At 36.8% G+C, this 27680-nt stretch overlaps 5 protein-coding genes across 9 annotated transcripts; 2 read left to right on the forward strand and 3 right to left on the reverse strand.

The window, feature by feature from the left end:
- Nucleotides 1-397: 397 nt before the first annotated feature.
- Nucleotides 398-5127, forward strand: LOC121234873. The gene is given in 4 exon segments (XM_041131003.1): nucleotides 398-994; nucleotides 1677-1805; nucleotides 3115-3328; nucleotides 3331-5127. Coding segments are annotated over 4 exon segments (2124 nt in total). The 5' UTR covers nucleotides 398-562; the 3' UTR covers nucleotides 4680-5127.
- Nucleotides 5128-5502: 375 nt separating this feature from the next.
- LOC121234874 (OVARIAN TUMOR DOMAIN-containing deubiquitinating enzyme 2-like) lies at nucleotides 5503-9841 on the reverse strand. Of its 3 annotated transcripts, none has more exons than XM_041131006.1 (10): nucleotides 9734-9835; nucleotides 9461-9529; nucleotides 8904-8980; nucleotides 8757-8802; nucleotides 8190-8298; nucleotides 7086-7177; nucleotides 6928-6990; nucleotides 6324-6439; nucleotides 5856-5931; nucleotides 5503-5742 (listed from the first exon to the last, which is right to left on the reverse strand). In XM_041131006.1, the coding sequence occupies exons 3-10, from the start codon at nucleotides 8966-8968 to the stop codon at nucleotides 5686-5688; spliced, it is 624 nt and encodes a 207-aa protein (XP_040986940.1). In that variant the 5' UTR covers nucleotides 8969-8980; nucleotides 9461-9529; nucleotides 9734-9835; the 3' UTR covers nucleotides 5503-5685. The 3 variants fall into 3 exon arrangements, with proteins under 3 accessions (XP_040986940.1, XP_040986941.1, XP_040986938.1); XM_041131007.1 differs by lacking the exon at nucleotides 9734-9835 and adding an exon at nucleotides 9641-9671 and having other exon boundaries at nucleotides 5508-5742; XM_041131004.1 differs by lacking the exon at nucleotides 9461-9529 and having other exon boundaries at nucleotides 5508-5742; nucleotides 9734-9841.
- A 736-nt stretch (nucleotides 9842-10577) lies between these two features.
- LOC121234876 (reactive Intermediate Deaminase A, chloroplastic-like) lies at nucleotides 10578-13615 on the reverse strand. Of its 2 annotated transcripts, XM_041131008.1 has the most exons (6): nucleotides 13265-13615; nucleotides 12725-12840; nucleotides 12553-12597; nucleotides 11971-12044; nucleotides 11828-11877; nucleotides 10578-10862 (listed from the first exon to the last, which is right to left on the reverse strand). In XM_041131008.1, exons 1-6 carry the CDS (start codon nucleotides 13452-13454, stop codon nucleotides 10768-10770), a joined length of 570 nt encoding a protein of 189 aa, XP_040986942.1. In that variant the 5' UTR covers nucleotides 13455-13615; the 3' UTR covers nucleotides 10578-10767. The 2 variants fall into 2 exon arrangements, with proteins under 2 accessions (XP_040986942.1, XP_040986943.1); XM_041131009.1 differs by lacking the exons at nucleotides 11828-11877; nucleotides 11971-12044 and having other exon boundaries at nucleotides 13265-13564.
- A 4229-nt stretch (nucleotides 13616-17844) lies between these two features.
- On the reverse strand, nucleotides 17845-19996 carry LOC121234077 (NEP1-interacting protein-like 1). The gene is made up of 5 exons (XM_041129879.1): nucleotides 19774-19996; nucleotides 19341-19492; nucleotides 18530-18613; nucleotides 18256-18423; nucleotides 17845-18131 (listed from the first exon to the last, which is right to left on the reverse strand). The coding sequence occupies exons 1-5, from the start codon at nucleotides 19913-19915 to the stop codon at nucleotides 17988-17990; spliced, it is 690 nt and encodes a 229-aa protein (XP_040985813.1). The 5' UTR covers nucleotides 19916-19996; the 3' UTR covers nucleotides 17845-17987.
- A 2548-nt stretch (nucleotides 19997-22544) lies between these two features.
- Nucleotides 22545-27479, forward strand: LOC121235077 (RNA-binding protein rsd1-like). 2 transcript variants are annotated; one of them, XR_005934505.1, is made up of 5 exons: nucleotides 22545-22743; nucleotides 24746-25871; nucleotides 26029-26259; nucleotides 26922-27184; nucleotides 27324-27479. XR_005934505.1 is itself a non-coding variant. In XM_041131304.1 (4 exons), exons 2-4 carry the CDS (start codon nucleotides 24781-24783, stop codon nucleotides 27049-27051), a joined length of 1452 nt encoding a protein of 483 aa, XP_040987238.1. In that variant the 5' UTR covers nucleotides 22545-22743; nucleotides 24746-24780; the 3' UTR covers nucleotides 27052-27233. The 2 variants fall into 2 exon arrangements, 1 of the variants encoding a protein (XP_040987238.1); XM_041131304.1 differs by lacking the exon at nucleotides 27324-27479 and having other exon boundaries at nucleotides 26922-27233.
- Nucleotides 27480-27680: the final 201 nt, after the last annotated feature.

Here is a 27680-nt window from a genome sequence, read left to right on the forward strand (position 1 = left end):
TGTTTATTATTAATTTGTAATATTATGTTCAACTTTATAATGAGAAATACTTAAATGTTTTAAAAGATCACGTTGTGTTTTTATAAGTTAGGTAAAGAAATTTATAAAATTCAGTTTTTTTTTAAACGTATAAATTAATTATAAAATATAAAATATCAATAATTTTTTAATATAATTATAGTAAAAAATTTACACATCAACAATATATTAAATGTATAAAAAAATAAAATTTTCACTTTTCAAAAAATAGTTGGATAACCGCTATTCATTCCAACTCGGCTGATTAACACGTGTACAGGGAGGGACAGTGACCGGGCATGTAGATCCGGGCAGACACATAAGCATACATACGTAGATACGTATACATACACATATTGATGTATGTCCATCCCTGTGCTGTGCGCGTCGTTTTCTTCGGCAGAATCAGTGAGTCTCTGACCCTGTCCCTCCCCGCTCTCACTCCCTGCTCTCCCTGGAGCTCTCCTTGTACTTTCTCCATTTCACACCCTCTAGTTCTCTCTCTCTATCTTTCTCTCTAAATGGGCGAATCTAGCTGGCGGAGATGAAGATTACCGGAAAGACGCAACTCCCGTTGACATTCCCGGCGAACCTCTCGTACAAAACCCTAAACCCGTCCCAGCACTCAGATCTCCAAGACAAGCCCATCGCTCGCAAGCCTTCCCGGCGACTAACCGGGAGTCCAACCCGTGTGAAGAGAAACGGAGCTCCTTCCGGGCGTAGGAGCCGGCCTGAGACCCCGTTGCTCAGGTGGAAAGTCGATGGCGTCGACGGTAAGCGAAACGAGCGAGCTGAGGAGGACCAGACGTCGTTACGAGAATGTCGTCGGAGAACTCGCCGGAGGGGACTTCAGGACGTCACCGTGTCGGCAAGGAAGCTTGCCGCGGGACTTTGGCGGTTGCAGCTTCCCGAGGTTGCTGCCGGTGCCGGCGAAACGGACGGTGTCTTGCGGGGCGAGGCTCAGCTAGGGCGTCAGGTGAGTTTTCCAATTTCTTTATTCGTTATCCATATTAGTTTCGTCTTTGTGTGATATGTCAAGATCTGTAATTTTAGGTTTATTCGGAGAAGTTGAATAGGCTTCGTGTGATATGATCGAGTTTTCATCTTTAGGGTGAACTTTCTTGTTGTTCGATTTTGAAGATTTGAGTTTTATGTGTGAGAATATGTTTGATTTTTGTGATGCTAAAATTGGTTTTTTTATTTTTCTCTGGGTGCCTGTGAAAAGTTAGCATTATGGGGGTGTATATGGTAGTTGGCCGAATGAATTGTTGGACCAAAAGGCTTCTCTTGGGTTGTTGCATCTTCTCTTAAATGGGTCTTGATTCCGGGAAAATATTTTAACTTTATAATGAAAACTTCCATTGCAAAGAATGATTTATAGTAGTTGAAATTGATCTGAATGTTTTAATTGTGTTATGTAAGTGATTTTCTATCTAGACATCTAGATATGTCCTTAAACGACTTCCGAAGGTTGGTGTTTCTTAACATCTTGTTGGCTTTGTTGTTCATGACAATCATGAGTGGTCGGCTATGGTAAACTTTTAATTGTCATCAATTCCTATCAAAACAAATTTTCGTGTCATCAATTCTCGATGGTTTCCAATTTACTCATCCTGTCATAAAAAAAAAAAAGCTCACCGTGGTGTTCCTCAATGCAGCATGGTGTTGGCCATGTAAACATTCCCTTTCTGTGTCATCCTAGTGGCAAAGCTTGTGGTTCTGAAGCAAAGGATCTCTTACAAAGCCCTAGTTCCATTGCTGGTGCCAAGAACGGATTCTTGTGCAAGGTAATGCACTTCTGCAAGTTCTTTAATTGAACCATGATTATTAATAAGTAATGACCTATCAGATTCACTGGCTACTGAGCAACAATCATTATAAGCTGTTCCAGAATAACTTGCCCGCTTTGTCGTGTTGTACTTGTGACCTAGTTACTTCAGTTCCTTAAATGAAAGTAAATTATTTGTAGCATGTTGGATTTTAAGATTTCTGTGTGAGGATCTTGGAGTGGCTGTAGAGAAACTCCCTCCATTTTATCCTCTTGCACATGTGGCACACATTCAGTGCTGCATGCTTGTCTTACTAACTTGCAGGGCCTAGGGAACATCCTACATCCTATTTAGGCAATTTCCTTTATGGACAAAGTCGTTGTTAAGGCTAGTTTGGGTAGTAGAGTATTCTCATAATACTCCACTATTATTCATTATTTTAAATTACTTTTCACCTATTTTTTACTGCTATTCATTACTATTCAATATTCTATCATTACTTTTTCACTACTATTCACAGAATATCTGAGATCGCCTCACTAAACTAAACGCAACCTAGCGTTGGTCTGAAGTTTTAGCTTCGATTAGAAAACAATTTCTTTATAATGGTTTTATTTATTTCAGTTAGAATTTACATATATGGAAAGGAAATAGCGCATAATTTCTTGCCAGAACAGTTCAGACTGATCTACTTGGTTTAAATTCTATTGTTTTCTTTGGTAGGACTAAAATCTATTAACTGAATCAATGGAATCTGATACAAGCTAGTATAGGGACAACAAGGTTACAATTTGTGCTGGATGAAAGATGAGATGGGGTTTCCCATTTATATTCACCAACTTCTTTACAAATATTCCTTTAGGTTATTAAAATTTATGCGATAGCCTGAAGATGGCCCTCCTGAAATTCTGAATACTGCCTGGATCTATGGGCCAGCATAAAAAGTACTCACCCTTCATTAACCATTTTGTTTCTGGAGTAATGTTTGTTTACAATTAAGGAAATATTATGCCCGGTTTGCAGTTTGTAAAAAAAAGTTCAAATATACGCGTTTAATGATAAGGGGCCTGCCTTTCCTTAAAAGAGGATGGAATCCAGTAATGTTATCGAGAAAACCCCTCACTTTTGGCCAAGGAATACCTTGGGTACAATCTCACTTATAGCATTGTTCAATAAAATAACCAAAAACGTGAAACAAAAACCTTTTGAAAAGCTGTATAGCAAAAAAACAGACTATCCTATGGGCTTTAATGAAGTCGCATTATTGGAATACCTGCCCCAATTTTTTTTCTCTCAATTTAATATTTGACAGTTTTCCTCTTTTCAGTTGGAACCTTCATTTCAGATCCCAAACTCTGCAATGGAGGGGGCAACAAAGTGGGACCCTGTCTGCTTTAATACATCAGATGAAGCGCAACAGATTTACCGTCACATGAAGCTCCTAGACCAAAAAATAAGTGCTGTTTCATTAGTACCTACACTTGAAGCTGAATTAGAGCGTGCTCGAGCCCGCATTCAGGAGCTTGAGACTGAGCGCCGATCCTCAAAAAAAAACTAGAGCACTTCTTGAGGAAAGTCAGCGAGGAAAGGGCCTCATGGCGGAGCAGGGAGCATGAGAAAATCCGTGCATTTATTGATGATTTGAAAGCTGAATTGAGCAGAGAAAGGAAAAATCGCCAGAGATTTGAAATTATGAATTCCAAATTGGTTAACGAGCTGGCTGATGCCAAATTATCAGCGAAGCGATATATGCAGGACTATGAAAAAGAAAGAAAGGCCAGAGAATTAATTGAGGAAGTATGCGATGAGCTTGCAAAGGAGATTGGAGAAGACAAGGCTGAAGTTGAAGCTCTAAAGAGAGGGTCCATGAAACTCCGAGAGGAAGTGGAGGAGGAAAGGAGGATGTTGCAGATGGCTGAGGTCTGGCGTGAAGAACGTGTTCAGATGAAGCTAGTCGATGCAAAGGTGGCCCTTGATGGGAAGTATTCACAGATGAGCAAGCTTGTAGCTGAGCTAGAGAAATTTCTGAGGTCAAGAAGTGTAAGTCCAGATGTGAAGGAGATGAGAGAAGTGGAGATGCTTCGACAGGCTGCTGCCTCTGTGAATATTCAAGATATCAAGGAGTTTTCTTACGAACCCCCCAATCCAGATGATATTTTTTCTGTATTTGAAGATGTTAATTTTGCCGAATCCAATGAGAGGGAGATTGAGCCGTGTGTTGCTTTCAGTCCCACCAGCCCTGCCTCCAAAATACATACCGTAAGTCCTGAGGTTAATGTAATTAACAAGGACAGCATTCAGAGACATTCTAATACATTTGTTGATGAGAATGGTGACATCGAAGAGGATGAAAGTGGGTGGGAAACTGTAAGCCATCTTGAGGATCAGGGCTCAAGTTATTCACCAGAAGGGAGTGCCCCATCTGTCAACAAGAATCATCGAGACAGTAATGTCTCAAGGAGTGGAACAGAATGTGAGGAAAATGCTGGTGAAGAAACACCAATTACCGAAATCAGTGAAGTCTGCTCAGTGCCAACGAGACAGTTGAAGAAGGTTGCATCCATAGCACGACTTTGGAGATCATGCCCAAGTAATGGTGAAAATTACAAGATCATCTCTGTAGAGGGTACGGATGGTAGACTTTCAAATGGAAGGATATCCAATGGGAGTATCATCTCTCCCGATAGGGGCTCAGGTGAAGGCGGGATTAGTCCTGCGGATTTGGCGGGGCAGTGGAGTTCTCCCGAGTATGGGAATCCTCACGGAACTAAAGGGATGAAAGGGTGCATTCCTCGCAGCACACAGAAGAGTAGTTTGAAGGCAAGGCTTTTGGAGGCAAGGATGGAAAACCAGAAGGTCCAATTGCGCCACGTTCTTAAACAGAAGATTTAGACAGGACAACACGGAGCTTGCTTGGCATGGTTACTGACAAAGCCAAGTGGAAATAAGTAGCTTCATTGCCACCTTGGAAGGTACCCATTCGAAACTGCTCAGAGGTTATTGTTAGGGAGATCCGAAGCAGGAGCCGGTGAATAAATGCATGTGATTGACCAAGTGGAAACTCTCATTTTCTGGTTCTCCAGTCTTCGCTTGCAATCGATCATCCACTCCAGAAAAGTTATGTTTCGTAATCCTGCAGATCCCCAGGGAATAGCGATCTTCAAAAGGAACAGTCAGGTTATCTTCTGTCATGAGTAGCCGCCGCGTCTTCGCTTCGCTAGGATGCAGGAATCATTCCCCTTGCAAGTATCCGGAGAACAAACAATGCAATTTGTAATGTATAATTTTAAAGTCAAGACACTATTTAAGGAAAACAAATGCATGGTAGGGATTGAAATGATTACATTCTCCTTTGTAATTTATGTTATTGCTTTTGGAGATGTCTTACCTCGAATATGTGATATAGAGGATGGTACTTAATATTTAAAACAAAAGGTCCAGGTCCAACTAATCAAAGGAAAATTAATGCACCAGAACCAAAGCACAACCGTAAAGTACATAAAGATACAAAAGGAGATTTAGGCTTCGTTTGGTTACCAAACTTATCTCAACTCATCATTACAACTTTTTCAAATCTCAATACAAAATATAATAAACAATTCAACTTTTTCAAATTTCAAAATAATAATAATATTAAAAAATAATATTCTAATAATATTTTATCATCACAACTCAACTCAACTCAACTCACTTCAACATCCACACACACCCTTAACATCCTGATCCAATCTTATTATAGAAATTATAGATTAAAAGAGTTCCGGAAGAACATAAAAATAGTATTGGTTTTTCAATATCAAAAGTTACAAAGCTGAATGTTCCAAGTCCAGAGAAGCACAGTTCAGTGATAAGATGAGAGGGACCACACCACGGCCATGTTAATTCCCACGGTTGCTCTTTATCTATATTCTTGGAAGTTGACATGGCCTGTTGCTTGTGCATGTTCCACAGCCTCCTATTGTCGGTGTACGATCACAAGAGGTTCAGAATTCTAAGGGAAGGTAGGTTAAAAAAAGTAGAGAGAAACGGGGAAGCAAGCATAAATATGTATTAATGATGAGATATGACCTTCTGTCCAATTACTCCAATTTGGCATACTCCACAGCGCAAAGTGAAGTTAGCAGTATCAGTGTATCTCCTTTTCCTGAAAATAACAGGATGGAATTCATTACTCACAGTCAATGCAAGTATTTCTACAAAGTAACACGAATATCAGGAGAAGAAAATAGGAGAAGTAACTTCTCATGAAAAATAATTTAAAATAATTAAGGAAAATGCTAATCAAGAACATTGCCTCGAAAGTTCATGCAGTGGTCAAAGCAAATGTATATGTAGATTCTCTACATTTATAAACCAGGTTTGATTATTTGTAATCTGACCAGGCAACTTTATATGCCACAACTTCTGACTTCTGGGAAATTTGTGGACCTTGGCTAAGGACATTTCATGTGCCTACAACTTTATACCCGGAGAAGCAACTTTCAATAAAAGTACCTGCCCTGTACCATGAAGCCTCAATCAGACCTCAATTATTACCTTTGTTGCTCCTTAGAAAAATTAAGAGCAAGGCCCTCAACTGGACCAATGGTCCTGTCTTGTACGGCAAAAATAGTCTGATCAAACTCCTCTGGGGCTCCCTCAAAGGGTGACATCTGCTAATACAAAATGAAGCACCTCATGAGTGGAAACTATACATAAGAAACCATAAGCATGAGAGGGGGGGGGGGGGGGGGGGGGGGGGGGGGGTGTCGAGCAGAAAAAATAATTAATGATGAACACATAAAAGGCAATAGAAATAGTAACCACAAAATTCCAGTGGCCGACGGTGCTGATACTGCCATTTGTTTACCCAATAAACTGTAACTTATCTGACCATCAGTATCAAATCCACCTAGTACACAGTCTTCTCTTAAGTTCTTTTACTTTTCTTTTTCAGAACCAAATAAGCACGCAAGAAAAATAGATGGTTAAGATCAACCAGTTGGTTTATGCTTGACCAGGTGACTCTTAACTAAAAAGATGGCAGAATCTAGAAATTCTACATATGGGCAATTTCTGATTTATTCTTGATTATTCCTCTATACATACAACAATAAAGAGTAAATAAAAAAATATTATTCATATATTTAGATCCACGTACGGCTAAAGCATCATAATGGAGCCCATCATAAATCAGCATAGCCCTTTCAGAATAATACTTTTCCTGCCAAATAGAAGCCCAAAAGAGAGAAGCAACATATTCAGCAACGGAAAGTTGATGAGATTCAGATGCAAAGAGAACATATTCCTAATGCTGACCTGACCATACAAATCACATCGTGTGGTCTGGATATCATATGCTGCAATTTCACGTCCATAATAATCAGCTAATATTGAAAGCTCAATGGCACCTTCACAGATAATCAAGTAAGAAAGTTAGAAGAATAAAGTAAGAGTGCTGACTAAATATAAAGGAGAACCCAACCAAGCAGAGAAATCCACTCATCAATAGAATCATTTGCCACACAACATTTTTATAAGAAGCCAAGAGCAAAAACTGTTCTCAACAAGTTGAAACTCAAGAGTACAGGAAGCACCTAAGTTGCTTTTAATTCAAGAATCTATATCCTCCCTACAGAATAAAGGAATTGGGTATAAAGCAACAAGAAGAGAAGGAAAAAAAGGTTGAGTTGTCAGTTACAGTGGAAATGAATCGTGATATCATTCAAGAAATAATTAACCCACGGAAAAGGGCAAAGCCGCTTTGCACCACTGATAGATTACCTGCCTATGAGCTTACAACAAACTTATTCATGCTATTCCATGTAAATGAAGATATTCAAGCCCAAATGGCCCAAAGAACCCACAGAGTATATTGATCAGAATATGATATTAAACTCTAAATTGATGCTAGCAGATCAATAACTTGGACCATTATACAGACAGCAATATAAGCTGAAATCTTTGACAAGGTAAGTTTTGCCCTCCTTAAAAGTAGGTTTTTGTATTTTAAACGATTGATAAAGAGAAAAGTTGCATTATTCTTCAATTGTACCATTTCGATTTCTTTACTTTCTGACTTGGATGCAGGAGGAATACTGCCCTTGGGGCACCCTTGAGCAGTAGGTTCGAATTGTAAGGTGATTTGAGTACTAATCCTATGTCACACCAAGCCCAGCTGCAGGATTAGACATGTAGCCACTATCATCCTATGAAAGTGGGCATCCCTTTGTTCATTGAAAAAGATAAACCTCCATAACATACACAGCCCCTAAAAACTGGTAGACAACATAAACCAGTAGCACTTTCAAGGAGATTTCAATGCAAGATACAGCTATTCTTCGACCCATTCGTTTCAACTACATCTGAGATTCTTATGGACAATGATGTCTCTCCTGATTAAGAATGGAAAGTTCAACAAACCTCCCCACTTCTCTGAGTCAAGAATCCAAGCACAATACACTTCATTTGGCTTTCCAAGAAATGCTTCAGAATATTTTGCCGGATCACTAGCCACTGTTGCAGCTATAACCTTTAAAGTTATTGAAAAAGAAAATGAAAGGATAAGAAACCATATAAAGTAACTAGGGTGCCATTAATTCAAGCAGCAATTGCAGGAAAAATGTAAAGCATTGGCAATTATATATTCCTAAAAATTGCTTACATAGAAAACTTTCTGACACTGTATATTGACACATGTATGTCAACATAGTTTAATAAAGCATCACAAAGGAACATGAAAAACATCAATAATTTTCAGATATAAATTAAAAATATGAAATTTGATGAGTCAGAATCTGCAAGGTATCAAAATGTAAAATTTAAATCTGAATAACATATTCAAATATTATCGATGGTAAAAGAAAAACAGTATTTAGAATCTTAGAATCGAACTAATCCAGTTAATCCCACATGAATGAAATTTGAAGAGCAGGAAAATGAGGTGTACTAAGATATTGGCACCAAAGATGACATGCTATAGATTGTAACCTGTCTCAACTCCGGAGCTTTGTGTTTGTCATGATCCATGACATACCTGCAATTCAAAAGACAAGAAAAGAGATCACATTTAGCCACCACCGAACTCACTTCTTTGCAATTGATAGTGGCGAGTTGGTGTTTGTAAGCTAAGCTTACCCAACGGCATTAAAGAGGCAACTATTGTCCGAGGGAATGACCCTTCTCACCACAACACCTTCCATGTTAAGTATACCCTGAAAACAAACACAATCACATGGGATGTTTTGGAATGGCATGGAAATATGAATAAAGTTCTATTTTATTTGTCTCAAAACAAGAGTTCATCAACAATCAGAAAGCAGAAGCCAGAAATGCATGCAAAAAGCCAGCAAGTGCAATACAAGAATATAGGAAATCCATTTGCTTAGAGGGAAGAGGAACCAAAAAGAATATATAGAACTGTGTGAACTAGAAGAAACTCATCGTACAACTTAAAGCAATAGATTCATTAGAAGCTGTAATAGATGAAAAGAATTCTGTAATGCTTAGTTTCAAAGCTAACAGCAGCGAAAGGAACGCTCAGAACTCCCCCAGACTCAACTTCACAGACTAGGAACACCTACCAGATTCAACACATGTACCGGGCCATCATTCAAGTACACAAGAGGAACAAAAACATTAAAAAAAAGAAGAAGAAGAAGAAGAAGAAGAAGAAGAAAGTTTATGATGCATACCCAGGTAGAAAAGACGTTGAAAAATCAAAATATGATCAAATCCGAGTGCAAGTCCCGCGATTAATACTACAACAGAATAGAAAAATACATAAAAGCGAATTTACGTCAGAATTTGCATCTCTGCCCAGAAGCATAAATTGCACCCAGAAATTCAACAAGGAAAAAAAAGAGTAATGAAACCTCTAGATCTAGTATCGGGCCAAGAATCTTATTATATGCAAGAAAAGAATGAAATTTGGAAAATTGATACGAACGAATTTTGGGGAATCTTACTTTTTTGTTTTTGTGGGGAAGGAAAGGAGCATCTGAGATGAATAGGTGGGCTACTAGCTAAAGGTAAGAACCGCGGCCGGCAATGGCATCCGTGCTTTTTTGTGTCTCGGACTCTCGAGTGTCCACCATCCACTGTTTCTATTAATCTCGAAAATGCTATGCGGGTCCTTTTTGTGTTATGTGGGGCCCATAATGGTGAGGAAGGAATCAGGAAAAGATTTTTTTTTTTTTAATTATCTATGTTCAGTTTATGACTCTAGATAATATTATTAATTTAATAGTGATTATGTGAAATTTGGATAAATGGGATGAAATGAAAATTTCTTATAATTTTTTAAATATTATTCAAATAGAAAATATATATTTTTATTTTATGTCTTTAATTTTTTAATCTAATCATTAAAACTTTTACAAACTTCAAAACAAAATATAAAAATAAATATAACTTTTTCAAACTTTAAAATAAAAATAATTTTAAATAATTTTATTTACACAATCTTTTAATTTTATAATATTTTTATTCAATTTTCTCTTCCTTATTTTTCAAGATTCAATAAAAACATTTTTACTCAAAGAATGATGGAATTCTCTCATGTCCAAAGGAGCCATTAGACAACCAAAGCACCAGAGAAGACGTGAGCTACTTATGCAAAGATTGTCACATGGTTCGCCAAAAAATTTTAAATAAAAAGAAAGAGAAAATGATGGTGGCGTGGTTGGGGTAGATTTCTTGCAAAGGATGAGCGAGGAGGGCCTTGAAGAATCACCAAGGCACCCCTCTATTCTTTTTTCTCCCGGATACTTTGGTTTTAAAGAGTTGCCAAACCCATACGTAAACTTGAAGTGAACCAAATGCTCTCACCATTTAGATGACACTGCCTTAGACATCCTTGCAAGTTTCATCAATATGACATTCTGAAAATAACAACTATGTCCATGTGGAGACAAAGCTAAAACTCCTAATCATGGCGACACCCCTCCCGTCTTATTAATCCAAGCTGTCTGAAGAAGCGGATGCCTTTCGCCAAAGGAGTTTATGTTGCAGCAATGCACTCAATTTCAATCTTGGCACCCAATGGTAATGCGGCAACTTCATAGGTTGAACGAGCAGGGGCAGGCGAAGGAAAGTCTGCCAAACAAACAATTTAATCAATTTAACAGCAATCCCAGTTGTCACTATTTGCATTTGAAGTTCAGGACTTTTTTACCAGAGTAGACCCTTGTGAGCAGAAACAAATTAGGCCACCTCTATCACAGATACATGGATTATATATCAAATGAATGTTTAAATTTAGATTAGTTCATCTAAAACAACACATAAAGCTGTGAGATAAGAAAGTTTCAGCCAAGCAAAATACAATTTTAGTTTGGACACTATTCATACTTCAAAAGTTTTTGATAGGTAAGTTTAAACACCATTCATACTTGCAACCATAAACTCACAGATGAATCTGGCCGCAAGCTGAGCCATGAAACAGGATGGGCTTTCACCCCCCCCCCCCCCCCCCCCCCCCCCCCCCCCCCCCCCCCCCAAATCTTGATAACTGTAGACTGAAGTTACCTATGAAAAACTATAGACTGAAGTCCACTCAAATTTGTTTAACGTCATCTTCTACGAGCAAGAGTCTCAACTACCAAGCTATACTGTAATCTAGATACCCCACACTGAGGATTTCAAGATTACAATATCCAATTTTCTGTTTCAACACAATATACATGGTGCAGAAATGGTGGACTGCATATCTATTTTTTTTTTAATGACGGGGAACTATCCTATGGCAGAGTCCTTAGGACTCACCTATGGAACCTAAACCGCCAGAGAGACTAGCACAACAACCCATCGCCATGACCTCCCACTTAATTGCAGTTTGATCCCAGAACCTGTGACATGGGGCACAAGCACACAAGTTTGCCCTTACCACTTAGGCTACCCACGGGTGGGTCTTCATTCTGTTTCAACACTATCCAAGTCTTCATTTTATTTTTTGATGAGTCAAATCCAAGTCTTCAGTTGACATAGAAACATCTTTTTTTCTTCCATGACGAAAAAAAGAAAAGAAATAAAGAAACAGCAATTTTAATTCCAGAACTCACATTTAGCATAAATCTCATTCACTTTCTTGAAATCATTCAAGTCTGCTAACCTGCAGCAGAAAATAATAAAGGAACTCATTTATTTTGCAACACTCGATTTCAAAAATCTGGGCTACAGAGCAAAGTAATCAAGGAATTTATACATAATTGTTGTCTTAACCACTGAGGCATAGCTTGCACCACCGGCTTTCAAGATTTCCCCCATGTTTTTGAGAACCTGCAATTTTCCCATTGGCTTGAATGTGTTTAAAACACAATGCTTTGCAATTTGAAAACAAGCTTAAAAAGGGCTATATAAAATTGAATATAGCAAGTATCATTTTTTGGTAAAGAGGCCAAGGATTACAAATTTCTGCCGAACATAACAATACACTTGTATCTAAAAGATGATAAAAACGTGAGAAGTGAAGCAACATCCAAATGCAAAAACCACAGTACGCAGCAGCATGTCTCTATAGGTCTATGAGGGGATTGATTAAGAATCTAAGACAGCAATTTTAATTCTTAACAATCAAATTTCTATTTTACTTTGGCTTACATTCATCAGAGATAATTGCTCAAGCCACGTGAGCTATCCCAAACACTGGGTGATGTGATAATCGTTGTTCTTTCATGCCCACTGATGGTTCTCTTTAGGAAATAAATATCAATCTATGCAAGCTAATGCTCAAAGATTCAAGATATCCCTATCATATTAGTACCAGGTCTACATTGATTTACTATACCTGCTCTGTCTGATCTTCCACAGAATCCGAGATGAACTTCCCAGTCTGTATGCACGTGGAAATTGTATATCATCAGCATAGTTGCCCAAGGCAAACAAAAGTGCGCATGTAAAGCCACGTGAAAAATGGTAAAATAAAGAATTGCGTAAGATATCCTGGTCATACGACAAACCTCTGGAACAAGTCCGAGAACACCAGACACAAAGAGAAAGCTGTTGGCTTTGATGGCCTGAGAATATGGTCCCAAGGCTGCCGGAGCCTTTTCTGTTTGGACAGCTTCCTTTATACCTGCAGTCAGGAAAATCAAAAGCATAGATGTTCAGGGATTGTGAAATACAATGAAATTAAAAGCTAATAAAAAAACATCTGGGAAAACTCTTTTTTTATAAGCAAGACGTGGAGAACAACTATGAATTCAGTAATCTGTTTAAAAATGAATACTTTTCCCTTTGAATCACAGATTCACAGCAAAAGATCGCCTGCAACCCTTCTCGAGGAACTAAGATCCCCGCCGTATCATTGAACTCTAGGTTAAGATAAAATCCGAACTTTAATCAACAAATGAAATGCTCACTCAAACTCGGCTCACATTATCAACAACTTGAACCGACTTTTGGTAAAAGCAGAACAATGTTCCATATCCAAAAATTGATTTCGGTTTCTTTCCCGAGACAGTTTTCTAGCAAATGAAAACGAAATGAAGGGAGCTTACGAGAATCAGTGGAAAGGCCCAAGCAAGCAAACGGGGACACGGAGCGCTTGGAAGAAGAATATGAAGAGCGCCACAGGGTGGTGCCTGCGACGGAGACAAAGCCTACACCGCCGGCGAAAGGAACCTGTTTGCTCAGTGCGCCCACCTCGATCATCGGTACGTGCATTGACCTCGCCGCACACCACGCCATCTCTCTTTGGACAAACGCTGTCTCGCTTTTCGTCTAGTAGTGCAGTCCTCAAGTACTTGGCAGAATCTTGCTCTTATACAAACCCCGTAATTATGTTCGTCAGGCGTGGATTTTTTTCTATTTCTATACACCGAGGATTGCGATTCTTCCCTAATTTATACAAAATAATCCTCGAAAATAAAAATAAAAATAAAAATCCTATATTTTCTTCACTATTTTATGTTTGTATTTTAAATTTTATTTAATAAATCACATTTCATCACATTTTACCATTTTTAACTTACTTTTATGTGATAAAATATTTTGAATATCTTGAGTTCCATATAATTAAAAAATAAATAAGAATGTTAAATCAGCAACTTTTGAAGTGTTTTTCTTGTACATTTGTTGTTAGGGAAAAACTCAAGGCCGGTCGAGTCAGGATTTTTTTTTTTACACCAACCGATACAAATTGGACATGAAGGAGGTGTAGGAACCAAACATCTGCACCCGCACACAGAGTTTCTCTTCTCCCTCACTCTCTCTCACGCATAACGCATTCCTCTTCTTCCCTCTCCTTTCACAACCTCCCAAAGTCTCCTCCCTTGTGGAGCTGATTTCTCCACCCCTCCCTCTCACGCAACACTGATTGCAGTGTCAATTTTCTCACCCTCGCATAGCGCAACGCCGATAGACTCGCACAATCGTGGGTAAGTTTTTGATTTTTTCAGATGTCATTTTATGTTGGATTTTAGGGTTTGATTTATGCAATTTTATGTAAGGCCTTTCCCGATAACTCTGGGGTTGATTTTATGGGTTTGATTTATGCTTTATGCGTGACATTGCTTTTCTTTTGATGCTCCAAGAGACCAATTGGTGCTCGACTAAGGAATTGGATTTATGGGTTGGATTTATGGGTTTGATTTATGCCATTTTCTGTAAGGCCTTTCCCAATAAATTAGGGTTGATTTATGGGTTTGATATATGCCTTATAGGTTTGATTCTCACATAATTATTTACGTAAACTATGCAAATTTATGTAAACTAAATAAATATTTTTTTGACTAATGGCAAGCTGATGAATAAATATTTATGTAAGCTATGCAAATTTGTGTTTCTTTGTGGAGCTTGGTTCCCTTATATTCCTGTAAAAAAAAAAAAACAAATGCCCTTCTTACATGCTAAGGGAAAAAAAATTGCAAAGTTAAAAAAAATACGCATTTGCTTCTTACATGCCTTTCTTGTTTACAAACATTGCATCATCGCTTCTTTATTGGTAAATTTTCTTTTGGATTCTTTTGTCGTAATGATTTAGGTCTTCCTTTAGAAACAATGTGTGGCGGATCTTGCAATGAAAAATTGGAGACTATTTGGTTCTGAACCGTATGTCCTTTCGTGTTACAATCATCATCATTCATCAATTGAAGCTCTTAATGAATATTCCCTATTCTCCTAGAAGCATGTTCATACTTCTTGATAGATAATGACCACATCTCTACAACCAAGTAAAATTGTCTCATCAAACGATGTTTCATCAGTAATGCAGTTGGGACCGCCTCCAATGGCCCCTCATCGACCCATATCTCATGCACCATGTGACTTTTTGCATTTATCGTCCACCTCTCCAAAATATATGACTGCAGTATACTGTCCAAAACATTTTTTTTGCCAAAACATGTAGGTTATGCCGTCATAAAAAGTCAATAAATTCAAATTTACAACATGTACAAGAAATGGTGTTGTTCTTTCTACCAAGTATTACTTCATATGCCGGCTTTTTTTTTCCCCGCAATGCCCACCCAGTAAATTTTTCGATCATTTTCCTCACGTGTTTTGTGTGTCCTGAACCGTTGGCTATTAAAAAAGATTTTCTTGTGTAGATCTTGGCTGCTTTCTCATAATTGGTTTTGATATTTTTATCTTCACACATTTCTCTTTCTCACTGAGATAACGGGCATTTAAAGTTTTATCATGTTGATGGACGAATTCACTTACAATCATACTTGAACAAACTTAATTTTAAAAAAACTTGTTTAATGATCTACACCAATTAATTATCTGTCTATGTTGGACAACCTAATATGGTTTCTTCGGATGCTAAAACCAATTCGTTTGAATAAGGCTTTATAGCAACTGTGTGCATCCTCTAAATCGTCAAACTCTAACCCCACATATGAAAATGACATCGTATGGCCCTTCTTAGACATGTTCTTGTCTTGTTCAACCTCACCATCCTCTTTAATCATCTTAACTTCATCGATGCTAGAATTATAACTATCTAAAATCTCAACATGATCTCTTGATGTACTTATCATTCACTCAACTTGATATGATTTACAGGGTAAGGATAGCTCAATAAATAATCAAATTAAGTGTAGCATATATAGCTCAATACAAAACTTAGAATTGAATTTAAATATTTTAATGCAAAACTCTTAAGAAAATTACATGAAATTCCAATGTATTTTTAATGTTACCATTTGTTTTTAATTTTACAGCCGCTGGCACATACCAAATTTATGTGTGTGTGTGATTGAATGTTGAAAATCCATCAATAGTCACTAGAGAATTAATTAAATAATAATCATTCAATTCAAATGGAATATCAAAAAAGCTTTATATTATTAAACATTCATCACTCTTTGATTATCATTGCACTTAAATATTCATTTTATATTTCACAACAAATTATAATTAGTTTTTCTAAATTGCTCATTGGCTTATGCAAGTTCGAACTAAGTCCAAAAATTGATGGATACATAAAAATAATGTTACATAAATTAATAAATATGATACTTAGATTTTAAAAATATAATAGTGAGATATATAAAATAAAAAAAAGATTATAAAAAAAGGAGAAAGAGAAATATCTACTGGTTGTTTCAGTTGATTAAATTCATAAACCCTATAATAATTTGAGAAAATAAACAAACAAACAATTGGAGAGAGGGAGGTTCACCAGAGCCCCACAAAACAAAAATGAGGATATAAACAAACAAAAAATTTTAACTTTAAGAAAGGTTCAACTCCACAAATCTTGAGAACCAAAAGTCTCATAAATCTTGAAGCAGATCGTATTAGAGAGAGAGAGAGAGATGAGAGGAGAGTGTGACAGTCACGTGGGTGGGGGAGGGATCTAACAAAGTTGTATTTATTACCTGTATGAGGGTGCAAAAGGAAAATTATGGAGATACCTATGTGGTAGCCTTCAATTGGTTCGTGTAAAATTGTTTTTATCACCCGACTGGCTCCAAGTTTCACTCTTTTTGTTAACTCACGCATATATATTGATTTAATTCAACGAGTCAGCATTTTTAATTCAAATTATATATAAGCCAATTTATTCAACTCTTTCAATTAAAAAACAAATAAAAAATATATTTATAATTATGAATTGTGCAACTGTGGCGTAATCGTTTTGAAAAAAATAAATAAAACATGAGATTCATATGAAAATAATTAATTTTTTAATAATGAACTCTACTTTTTTTCAGGTCCATGACTCATGCCAAGTCAAATTTTCTTTTTATTTGAAGATAAGTCATGTAAATTTGAATTCAATTAAATAGATCAGATTTTTCAATCCTAATTTATTAATTTATTTATAAAATTCACGAGGAGAAGTGCTATAGTCATAAATAATTTTATACAAATATATTTATAATTTGATGTAATTTAGTATGATATATTAGATCTATTTCATAATAAAAATATAAGGTAATCTTATAAAAATAATGTTCTAAATCAATTATAAAAGAGTCGATTTGACTCTTATTTCTACTTATTACGTCGGAATCATTACTCCCTTACGAGTGGTTTAGATTCAGAGATGAGTTGAGATGGATTGAAATGATTTGTGAATAATAGAATAAAAGTTGAATTGTTTATTATATTTTATGTGGAAATTTGAAAAAGTTATTTTAGAATTTGAAAAAGTTGAATTGTTTATTATATTTTGTGTGAAAATTTAAAAATATTATAATAATAAGATGAGATAAATTGAAGTGAATTTTGAATGCAAACGAGCCAGCTCACCTTCGAGATAAAAGCCTTTTTTTTTTTTTTTTTTTTTGAGAAACTGTTTTGGTCTGAGAATTTCCAAAATTGGAATGTGGTTGGTGAGGTGGCTAGTTGAGTGGGCTGCAAGCTTGGGCCCGGCCTTAACATAATCTCGTACCCGAGACTGCCAACCAAGGCTAGATTAAGCATGGGCCAGAGTCCAACCAACTTTATTGAATATTTATGTTGCGTTCCATGAGCATTTCGAACTATTGGGATTTGGATGCATTGAGTTTATTTTATTGTTAAGCAATTTTTATTTTTTATTTTTCCTTTGTGTCGACCCAATCTCCGTTCACATGGAATTGTATAACCGTGGAATCCAGGCTGATTCTGGTAGCTTTAAGAGATATAACTTGAAATTTGCAGGCATTCATCCCAAAAAGACGGACGGACGGACGGACAGACAGACAGATAGATACTAGCAGTCTATTCACAGTTTCTACAAACCAATCACCATTTTTCTGATCTGATGGAAGGGTGAAGCCCAGTAGTTTACAATGCATCGATTTCATCAGAAACATGTTCTCTACATAATGGGCAAGTGCCTTGTCGGGTTAGCCACTTGTCTATGCAGTACTGATGAAAGAGGTGTCCACAGTTGGGAAGTTCTCTCACAGGGTCTTGTTCCTTGAAATCCTTCATATATCAACACCATTTTCTTGTCAATACAGAACCCATAACTATATATATATATATACACGTACATATCTATATTGTTTTAGCTCCCAAATATGGGGGCAAGTGCTTATTTTGTGCTAACCTGTAAGCAAATGGAGCAACAGAAATCAGGACATGATTCGATCTTCTTGCTAGAATAATGGAACTTATGCGTAGGAAACGTTTGGATGCAGCAGTGGGATAATCCTCTAACTCCACCAATATCATATATATCTGAAACTTCTCGATTAGTTGTGTCAAGGGTCCTATCCTGCTCATTGAGTTTGCTATTACATGAGTAAACATTGGACAACAGTTCCCAATGACTGAACTTATACAGGTAGTGCACATAGAGAGAGAGAGAGATATATACTTACTTGCCATTGATAGGCTTTTAGCACTGCAGGACATACCCATTCCATGAAGACCTTCCCGTTCATTATACTTACTAGGAGAGCAGTCTGTCAAAGTTGATAATTATCAATACAGCACAACCGTTAAAAGGATATAGTACTAGGGATTAAGGGAAGAAAAAAAAAAAAAAAAGAGGGATTAAGGGAATAAAAAACAAACTCAGGGTTGAAAATGGGGGATGGGATACTTGTGGTGGGAATGATTTCAATAATGTTATGTGAGGTGGCTAGCAAAATCATGTGCAACAGAACAAAGTTGACACTTTCATGAACTTTTGTTGTTATCCACAAGCAAGTGCCCTTGAGAGTATGTCTTTTATGAACTGAGTCACTTTTCCAATCATATGAGATGCCATCATTATGAAATGCTATGTTTCCTGTTTCCATCAATCTAAAGAATCGCCTTCTAGGATTAGGAGGTTATCCAGGCCAAGAACTTGAACTTCCTTGACAGTAAAGACTAAAGGGGACTGCTTTTGCTTTTCCTGCACTAGGATCATTGGGTAGGCCTCTAGAGGTCCAATCATAGAGTAGGCTTTGATTATCACGGCATACAACTGCAAGCCTTTGGAAATTTATTCCAGACAACAATATCAAAACTGAGTTTGATGTAGTTTGGAGGGGTGGGAGCTAGGGTATGATTCAACTTTGCCTTGAATCATAGCCATAATGCTATGTGCCAATGTTGAGCATTTTTCAACATATGCATAATAATAATGCATCTCATTATTGCTTACATGTCATAATGCCAACTGAATAGCACATATGCCATTACCTTAGACAATGACTCAGAATCAGCTGCTGATTCCAATAGTTGAATGCCTGAAAGGGCCCCTGTCACAGCTCCTATTACAGCTCCATTTAGGAACCCAGTTTCTGTAGTCTGGCCTTTGATGACTCCAATAAGTATTCCCACCATAGCACCTCCTACAAAACCGAAATGCATTTGAGTTTCCATCATTACCTCGTAGAAAAATAGTAATTTTTTACATGTTGATTATTTCCTATAAATTAGCCGTCAGCAGAACCGACATGGTTGGTCTTCTGACTAAATGAACCGCAAGAAGATAATGTTACATGTTTCGAGTATGTAGGGCTGGATTTGCACTGCTTTATGTGATGAATGATTGTGACTACTAGAAAAACTACTTATTTATAACCACTAGAGGTTTAGTTTTACTAAAATGAAGAAGCAAGAGAAAACGTACCCAATGCAAAAATGCAGGTGAATATAGCAGAAGCTACTCTCTTCATCACTCTGGTAAAAATCCCAGTCCTAAAACCACGAATTGCAGCCTCTTTAGACCTCAACGCGGCCTTTGTTATGCCAGAAAACCACCCGCCCTCCATTGCTGGAAAGAAGCTCGAGGGTGCCGTGTGTTTGAATTAGCTGTAAAAGGCCAAGAGCTTGACTTTGTGAATGAGTAAAGTTAAACGATCAGCTAGCATTTATAAAAGCAAAGAAATATAATCGACATTTAAGAGGGCTAAAAGCTCAGGCCCACCCACATGCAGCACATACATTACTTTGTCCACCTTATGAGGCTATACAGGATCTGGTAGGATTTTTAGAGCAATACGCGGCTGCTAAATGGAGGGTAAAAACTTGAGCAACCCAGTATAAATGATGGATCAGGCACATACTCTTATCCACACACACACACATGCATATACAATGTTGGAAATTATATATTTTTTTGGTTTTTTTGCCCTTATATACAGTACATTTTCTCGTCTAAAATCAACATATACCCAAAACTTTATCTTGGTCTTTGTTGATTGCTTCGGTGGTGCAGGTGAATTCTAAAAACAGGATATAGAATCATGTCTATCAGTATGCTATGTGCATCAACCATCAAATACATAAAGACATGACAGAGACTCCGTTTAACTTAAAAGTTGATCTAGAGTCAGGATAATCCTTTCCCCGTCCATATGACTATATACGTTATTACGTTTGTAAGAATTTAATTTCATTAAATGAAGATAATATCATTTTAAAAAGAAAAATACAAAATGTACTTAAGAATAACTTATAAAAAAAATTTACTTTTACACATGTATATGTTGAAAATTATGAAATTTAAAATTTAAAATAAAATTAATAAAATAAATCTTATAAGTAAAAGTGTAAGTAAAATTATAAATATACGTGACACTGTTCTTTAAAAAAAAAAAAATGTATGCTCACATAAAAAGAAATTGCAAAAACATTCATGTTTTGAAAGGGCTCAGCTGTCCCTTCACCTAGTTCTCACTGACCTCTGAATTTGGTTCACAGTAAAAGCTCAAAGTTCCAAACTGGGAGATGGCAATTAGGCTAGCATGGTTTTTGTTTTCGTTTTCTTAATTATTATTTTTCTTTATTTTAAATTAGTTAATGTTCAAAATTGGTTGCCCCTTCAAAGATGCTAACAAAAGGGTGGAATGTCGTATTAATTGAAACTCAATACAGCCACCCTACTCTTGTTTCTTAGTAATTAAAGAAGCATCGAGGCCAAAGAGAAGTGGGAGAACAAACCCGTGTGCTAGAATGGCGGTTTAGAACAGATTTCACAAAAAGTAAATTCGTAAATTTACACGACTTTATATGATATGTTAGATTTATTTTATAAAAAAAATAATTTTACAATCTAACGTATCATATCAAATCATGTCAAATTATAAGTTTATTTATGTGAAATCTCTTTCTAACTAAATCATTTAAAAAGAAATCGTGATTACATCAAAACACGATACAATCATCAAAATCCGAAACTAAAGTGTCTAAAAATCCTAATAAATCTACCACGTTTAACCCCATACAATTGATCTTACAACAAAGAGTACTATCCTATAAACCGAAAATGATCTAATTCATAAACATGGGAATGCCAGCACGATCAAGTACTAAAGGGTTCTTAAGCTGGTATGCCTTGGCATCTCTACTCCCTCCATCTTTAGGCAACCAGTCCCTTATCTGGTTTGCTTCTCGAAAAATGGTGGTTGATTCTTCAGTTCTGTAGGCTGAGAAATTTAATAAAAATTGAACGATATGGGCATTGTGCCAGTAGCATTAATTCCAGTAATCAATGAGCAGATGTAATATCTTGATAGAGATTTTTTTTTTTTTTTTTAATTGGCCTTTGGCCTACTTGGGAGAGTCTCCCCCACTCATTACTCCCCCAACTCCTTCCTTCATAGTTTACCAACCCAAAATATCACTACAGCCTTCATTAGTGTTCCCTTTATTTACTACTCACATTTGTGGGTGTTCCACAAAATTTGATGACAAAGATTAATAGAAAATATTGACATATAATTAGTATTTTATAATTATATATAATATGAATAGTAATTTTGTATGTTTATTAAGTTGCATGATTAGATTGATTGATTGTAAATGAGTTGTATATATATATATATATATATATTTTTTAATAAATGTATCATGACCCAATATCAATTTTATTTTTGTCCTATTATATAATTAAGTATATTAAGATAATTTTATGAGTGGTGCTACTCTGTCACTTGCAGGTGCCCACTTCGTGTGTCGTCTAGTGTAAATTATATTTTTTTTTTTACTTTTTATTTCAAATATTTTTTTAAACATGTTTAAATATTTAAAAAAAAAAAAAATATAAATACACTAATAGTCACTTTCTTAATCATTAAAAAAAATACATGAACGATAAAAATAAATAGACAAATTGAAGACGCATAGTAGCATTATTCTAAATTTACATATGTTAAAACGAAATTCGAAAGCTTTGTCCAATGGACGACATCCGTGACACTTTGTTTTCTTCACAATTCTCTCTCTAATTATTTTGGGCCTTTAGTTTGGGCTTGAACCAGTCCAGGTTTTATTACTTGAAATGCAGCCCATTATAAGGCCTATTACCATCGGCTTCAAAGCCCACCAAGTACAGATAAAAAAGCCCACTAACAACTTGTTACGATAACGTCTATTAGCGGCGTTAACAAGCATAATGTTCGCCGCTTCAATTAATATCGATAAGAGGGGCTACGTTAATGGAATTTGGGAGCCCAACACGACAGCTTTTCTTTCCCTTTTTTTTTCCTTGAACATTTTACGTTCTGCAATTCTTTCGAAACCATTAACGAGCTCTGTGAAATCAATCTCTAGTACAACTGCGGGAACCATAATTTTGTCAAGAGAAAAGAAAGCGAGGGTAATCTCTCTATCCCCTCTAATATTGCCTGGATTTTTTTTTTTCTTTTAAAGAAATTTATCATTTTTGTTCATCCTCCGATGGGAAAACATTTTTCTTGATGTTTCGATGCTTAAGCGCTTAGTTTGTTCTTCCAAAGTATAATTATAAACTGATTCAAATTCCATTCAAAAGGAATACCTTTGTTCAAGCGTCGGCCTCTGTGTGGGCGTGTATGTTTTGTATATATATATTGGGTTTAATGCGTATGGTTTGCTTTTGATTGTAACTATTGTATAATACCCAGGAGCTGGGCTTTGCAGATATGGTTTCAGTTGTGCAGTTATCACCGACTGAGGACGTATAATATTGTTGGTTTTTGTGATAGATGTACATAATAGATACATATGTACATACATACATTTACGGAAATGAATGCTAAGGTTTGCGCTAGAAAGTTCTGAAACCTTTGTCTGTAACTCGCATGCAATGGATTATGAATGGATCACCTTGTGTGGATGGAAGTTGCCTTTATTTTCATCTTCAAGTCAGAATACTCTTTTGAAGGGTCCTGCATTGAAACTAGTAGAAGGATAGGATCTTGTCAATATCAATGAAAAGGTTCCTGGGTTGCATCAAGAGAGTAAAAGGATAGGGCCTTGTCAAATGTTACCTCTTCCTGTAAGAATGAGGCGGGGGATGGAGTCACAACTCACCAATCAATGAGTGAGACGGATGGATGGATAAGAGAGGAAGTTTATCCTGTTGTAGTTGTGCTTAATGGTGGTGCTAGAGTGCAAGTAACGTCGTATTCCACATTATTAAAGTTGGGTGTTTTTAATAATGCGCCATTGTAGGTTCAACATATCAGTTGCAAGAGCACAATTATAGCATGCAGTCACAAAATAGGCTACTGGGTTAGAGCGTTTTTAAGGGCTTGGCTGGACACCACTAGTTGCCCATCTTTCATTTGAGAGATTCATTGCTTTTGAAAGGTAGTAGTATCAAGGTTTGCCAGTCAAGAGAAACTCTGCTTTTAATTTTATTTTCTATGGGTGCACTGAGAAGTGCTGCCTTTAAGTGGGTGGGGGTGCACAGACTCCTAATTGAGCCTCATCTATAGCCATGGGGGCAAGACATTTCATTGCCACTGCATGAATATGATTACTGTCACCGTCTAGAATAATTGCTTTTGTGGCAGGTTTAGCTGATGCTACCCATCCCTTCACTTCATCTTGGCATCAACATGATGCTTTAGTGCCTTGGTTTGCAGCAATTTCAGGGTCAGCAGTGTTGAAGCTCGCCTTAACTGCTTGGAAAAGCAGATTTGGTGAAAAGCTTCATATTGAGATATGTTACAAGTATTTATTAGTAAAGATTTCGTTAGGTACTTCTCATGTATACATCCTGTGTACTTGGGCTTTGCCTTCTCTTATGAATAAAACTTGTTGATTACCTATTAAAAAAATTTATTAGTAAAGATTGGAACAATGAGTGAGGAATTATCCTTAATTCATTTTAAATTAATTGGTTATGTGCGTTTAGAAGCCGTTATCTAAGGAAAAGCTTATACAGGCCTCCCATAAAGCTTGATTTCAACTTGTCAGTTTTGTGATACATGGGAAACTCTTAGTAACTTTTCTTTTTAGGTGAGGGGTTCAAGTCAAAAGGAAAAATGATGCCACTACAATTTGTATGGGTTGGATATAGAAGCGGTCCTTTTATTTAGTGTTACTCATTCCGAAGGAATTTTTCTTTTCTGCATGAAGGAACTTCTCAATTTGAATTTATCTTTTTTTAAATCTTGTTGTTTTGATTACATATTTATTGTCAAGATGTTGACTGGGAACTCTCTGGATTTCCTAATATTGGTTGCTAGTTGTTACGATCTTCGTCTTTAATTAAGCTCAAGATTGCATTGAGATAGTCTAGAGGATACTATGATTGAATTTGAACATTATTTCTTTGCACACACAGACTATGTTCAATATGTATTTATTATTCTAGTGGGATTTCTATGCAGGAGTTAATTTGGGTTCTCCCAAGAAGGGATTTAAAATGAGTGATCATTTGGTTGGAGGATTTGACCTTAACTTTGCTGTTGATAAAGGAAATGAAATTCAAGACTATATTGATGATAGTGATGACTTGAAAGTGGATCTAAGTCAGCATGGGAAACTGGGTTCCCCTTCACTGCCTGTAGATTTCTCATATGACAAATCTTCTCTTGAAAAATCTTATCCTGTGCCAGCTGAATTTGATCCTGATGATAATAGAAATACAAAATTTGACTGTGATCAAGAGAGGACTCAGTCTCCAGTGAAGAACAACTATTCCCAAGGTGAGATGGATGAATTGAATGGCAATAATTTGTTTAACTCCTCTCAGTTCAAGGCACAAAAGTTTCATGGTGAAAAGGGAACTAAAGATTCTGCCCATTCACAGGAGTCTCTTCTGATGGTCGAGGAAAACCCAGGAGAACAAATGGAGAGCGATTCTGGCCTAGGCAGGCCATCTATCTGTAATGAAATAGAAGGGGGAGGAGGTACTAATACAGCACAGTTGTTACCTTCTCCAAGGTCACCCTGGTGCAAAGATGAACCTAAGAATGGTAGTTTATACCAGTTCAAAAACTCCACCGCTGAGAACAAAAAGCTGGGCATGCATTCTGGTATGCAATCTCCCAAGAGAATGCCTAGACGATCAACCTCACCGGTGATGGAGAGACTGATGCTGGTTTCACCTGAAAGGTCTCCTTACGTACACCACTCACCCAATAGTCAGAAGGCATCATCTTCTCAACAAGGTTTTCAAGACTCATCATATTCACCCAGGCCACAAAGGCATAAACATTCTTCAGCTGAAAGGTGTAGCCTGAATAAAGTGGTTCAATCCCAGGATCATATATCTTCTGCCAGGGAAACTTCTACTTCTCCGCTGATATCTCGGCACAGTTCCAGGCGTAAGGATGATTCTTCTCAGAAGGGAATATCTGCATCACAAAAAACTAGTTACTCACCCCCAAACTATAAAAGACGGGACAGATCAGTGTCAAGGTCACCCATTCAGCGAAGGGATCACAAGAGAGATTATCATGACAGATCTTTACCGAGGTCCCCATATTCAAGAACTCGTTATAGATCCCCAAGGTGAGTTTCCATCTCTAGTTTTGATAACATTTTTTTTATCGTAGGTTTATTAATCTCACCACTCAACAGTTTTGTTCCCCTGAGAAGTAAAATTTTTAGAAATCTGAAATTGAGAGTGTGGGTTTATATCAAAATGATACATTATTTTGTTTAACAGGAGATGGCCTTCACCACGGCGAAGATCTCCTCCATTAGGGTATCATTTGCACCATCGGACCCCAAAGAAGAGACCCTGGTCTCCACCTCGTAATAGGCGTACTGGAGCAGGGTTACCAGGTAGAAACTTATTTATTGCAGGCTTTAGCTTTTTGACTACGGAAAGAGATTTGGAAAGAAAGTTCTCTAGGTTTGGTCGTGTGCGAGATGTCCGTATTGTTCGAGACAAGAGGTGAGTATGCGATGTTTCATTATTTTCTTTTTGAAATTTAGATATTCTGAAAAGAACAATTCTTTTCTTTTTCTTTTTCTTCTCGTATCTCATCTGTAGAATTATATATCACTATGCACATTCCTGTGTTTGCTCAATTGTACTGCTTACCAGCAAGTGGGTGTCTAAAATCTGATTTGCACATACCAAGTGAAGTTTTATGCTACAGAAACATGCTCTCTGGATGGAACCATGGGTTGATGTTCTTATGAGCTATCATATAGGTTGATTTTCGTGAAGCACTCATTATAGCTACTAAAACTGAATGATTATATATGTTATTATCTACTCTACACCATAGAATGGAGAGCAGGTTTTCATACCCTTGGTTTTGAATGTCGAAGATTCTTCGTAGTTGGAAAGTATGCAAACGAAGTATCTGCAATCAGTTGGTGAATAAATATGTTTATTACTTTGATTAATCTAACTTTTTATATTCTGAGTGATTATTGCAAGTTAAATGTTAAGGGATGCCTGAGCTTTTATTTCTGCAGCCTTCATGTTGGGATTGATTTTTTCTTTTTGGAGTGGCGTGCAGCGTTGGTGTCGAATATCTAACATGGATTGTTTGTTTGCACCCTTAAAGTTTTCCTGCGAGTTGATTTTTTTCTTTTCCGTGTAAGGTCTGGGGATTCGCGTGGATTTGGATTTTTATCTCTGGAAAGGGATGAAGATGCAGATGCAGCAATAAGAGCTCTTGATGAGACTGAATGGAATGGGCGGATTATCCTTGTGGAGAAATCAAAATCTTAAGGGCCTCGAAGTTTTTTGTACGAGCTTATGATTAGGATGCTAGTTATCAAGTTAGAACTTGCTGAAATCTTGTCCAGCAGTTGAATTTTGTTTCTTTATCTGTGGCACATTAGTCTTGCACAAAATTCTCCATGTACGTGACTTTAACCTAAATGAAAATATTTTGTTTCTTTAATGTGTTATTTGGGTGCAAGCTTATTGCCATTGTGCATTTCTTATTCATTCTGTTGTTTGTTTTCTTTCTATTTCCTTTTCGCCTTCCTTTTATGCAGGAGTATTTTTACTCAGGCATTATATGTTAACTACCTCTGAGGCATGCATTCACTAGTGCAAGGTACATCCTTCATAAAACTAGCCCAATATGAATTTTGGTACAAGTTAAGAATCTATAGAAGTTTATTAGTAGCTACCCTGGAGCCAATAAAGTTAGAAGAAAATAGGTCATCCCATCTTCGTCGGACGATAAAGGCACTCCATCTCTGGATGGACTGGGTGTACCTGTGACCCTCCGGAAGGAGTTCAGGCCTGTGGGAATCCAGTCTTGAGAAAATAAAGTATGTAAACGTGAAGTAGACAGGTAGCTAGAGGTGTTTGGTTTCTAGGAACATTTATTTGGTGAGAATGCTTAT

Source organism: Juglans microcarpa x Juglans regia, chromosome 6D (assembly GCF_004785595.1).
Source record: "Juglans microcarpa x Juglans regia isolate MS1-56 chromosome 6D, Jm3101_v1.0, whole genome shotgun sequence".
NCBI classification, from domain to species: domain Eukaryota; kingdom Viridiplantae; phylum Streptophyta; class Magnoliopsida; order Fagales; family Juglandaceae; genus Juglans; species Juglans microcarpa x Juglans regia.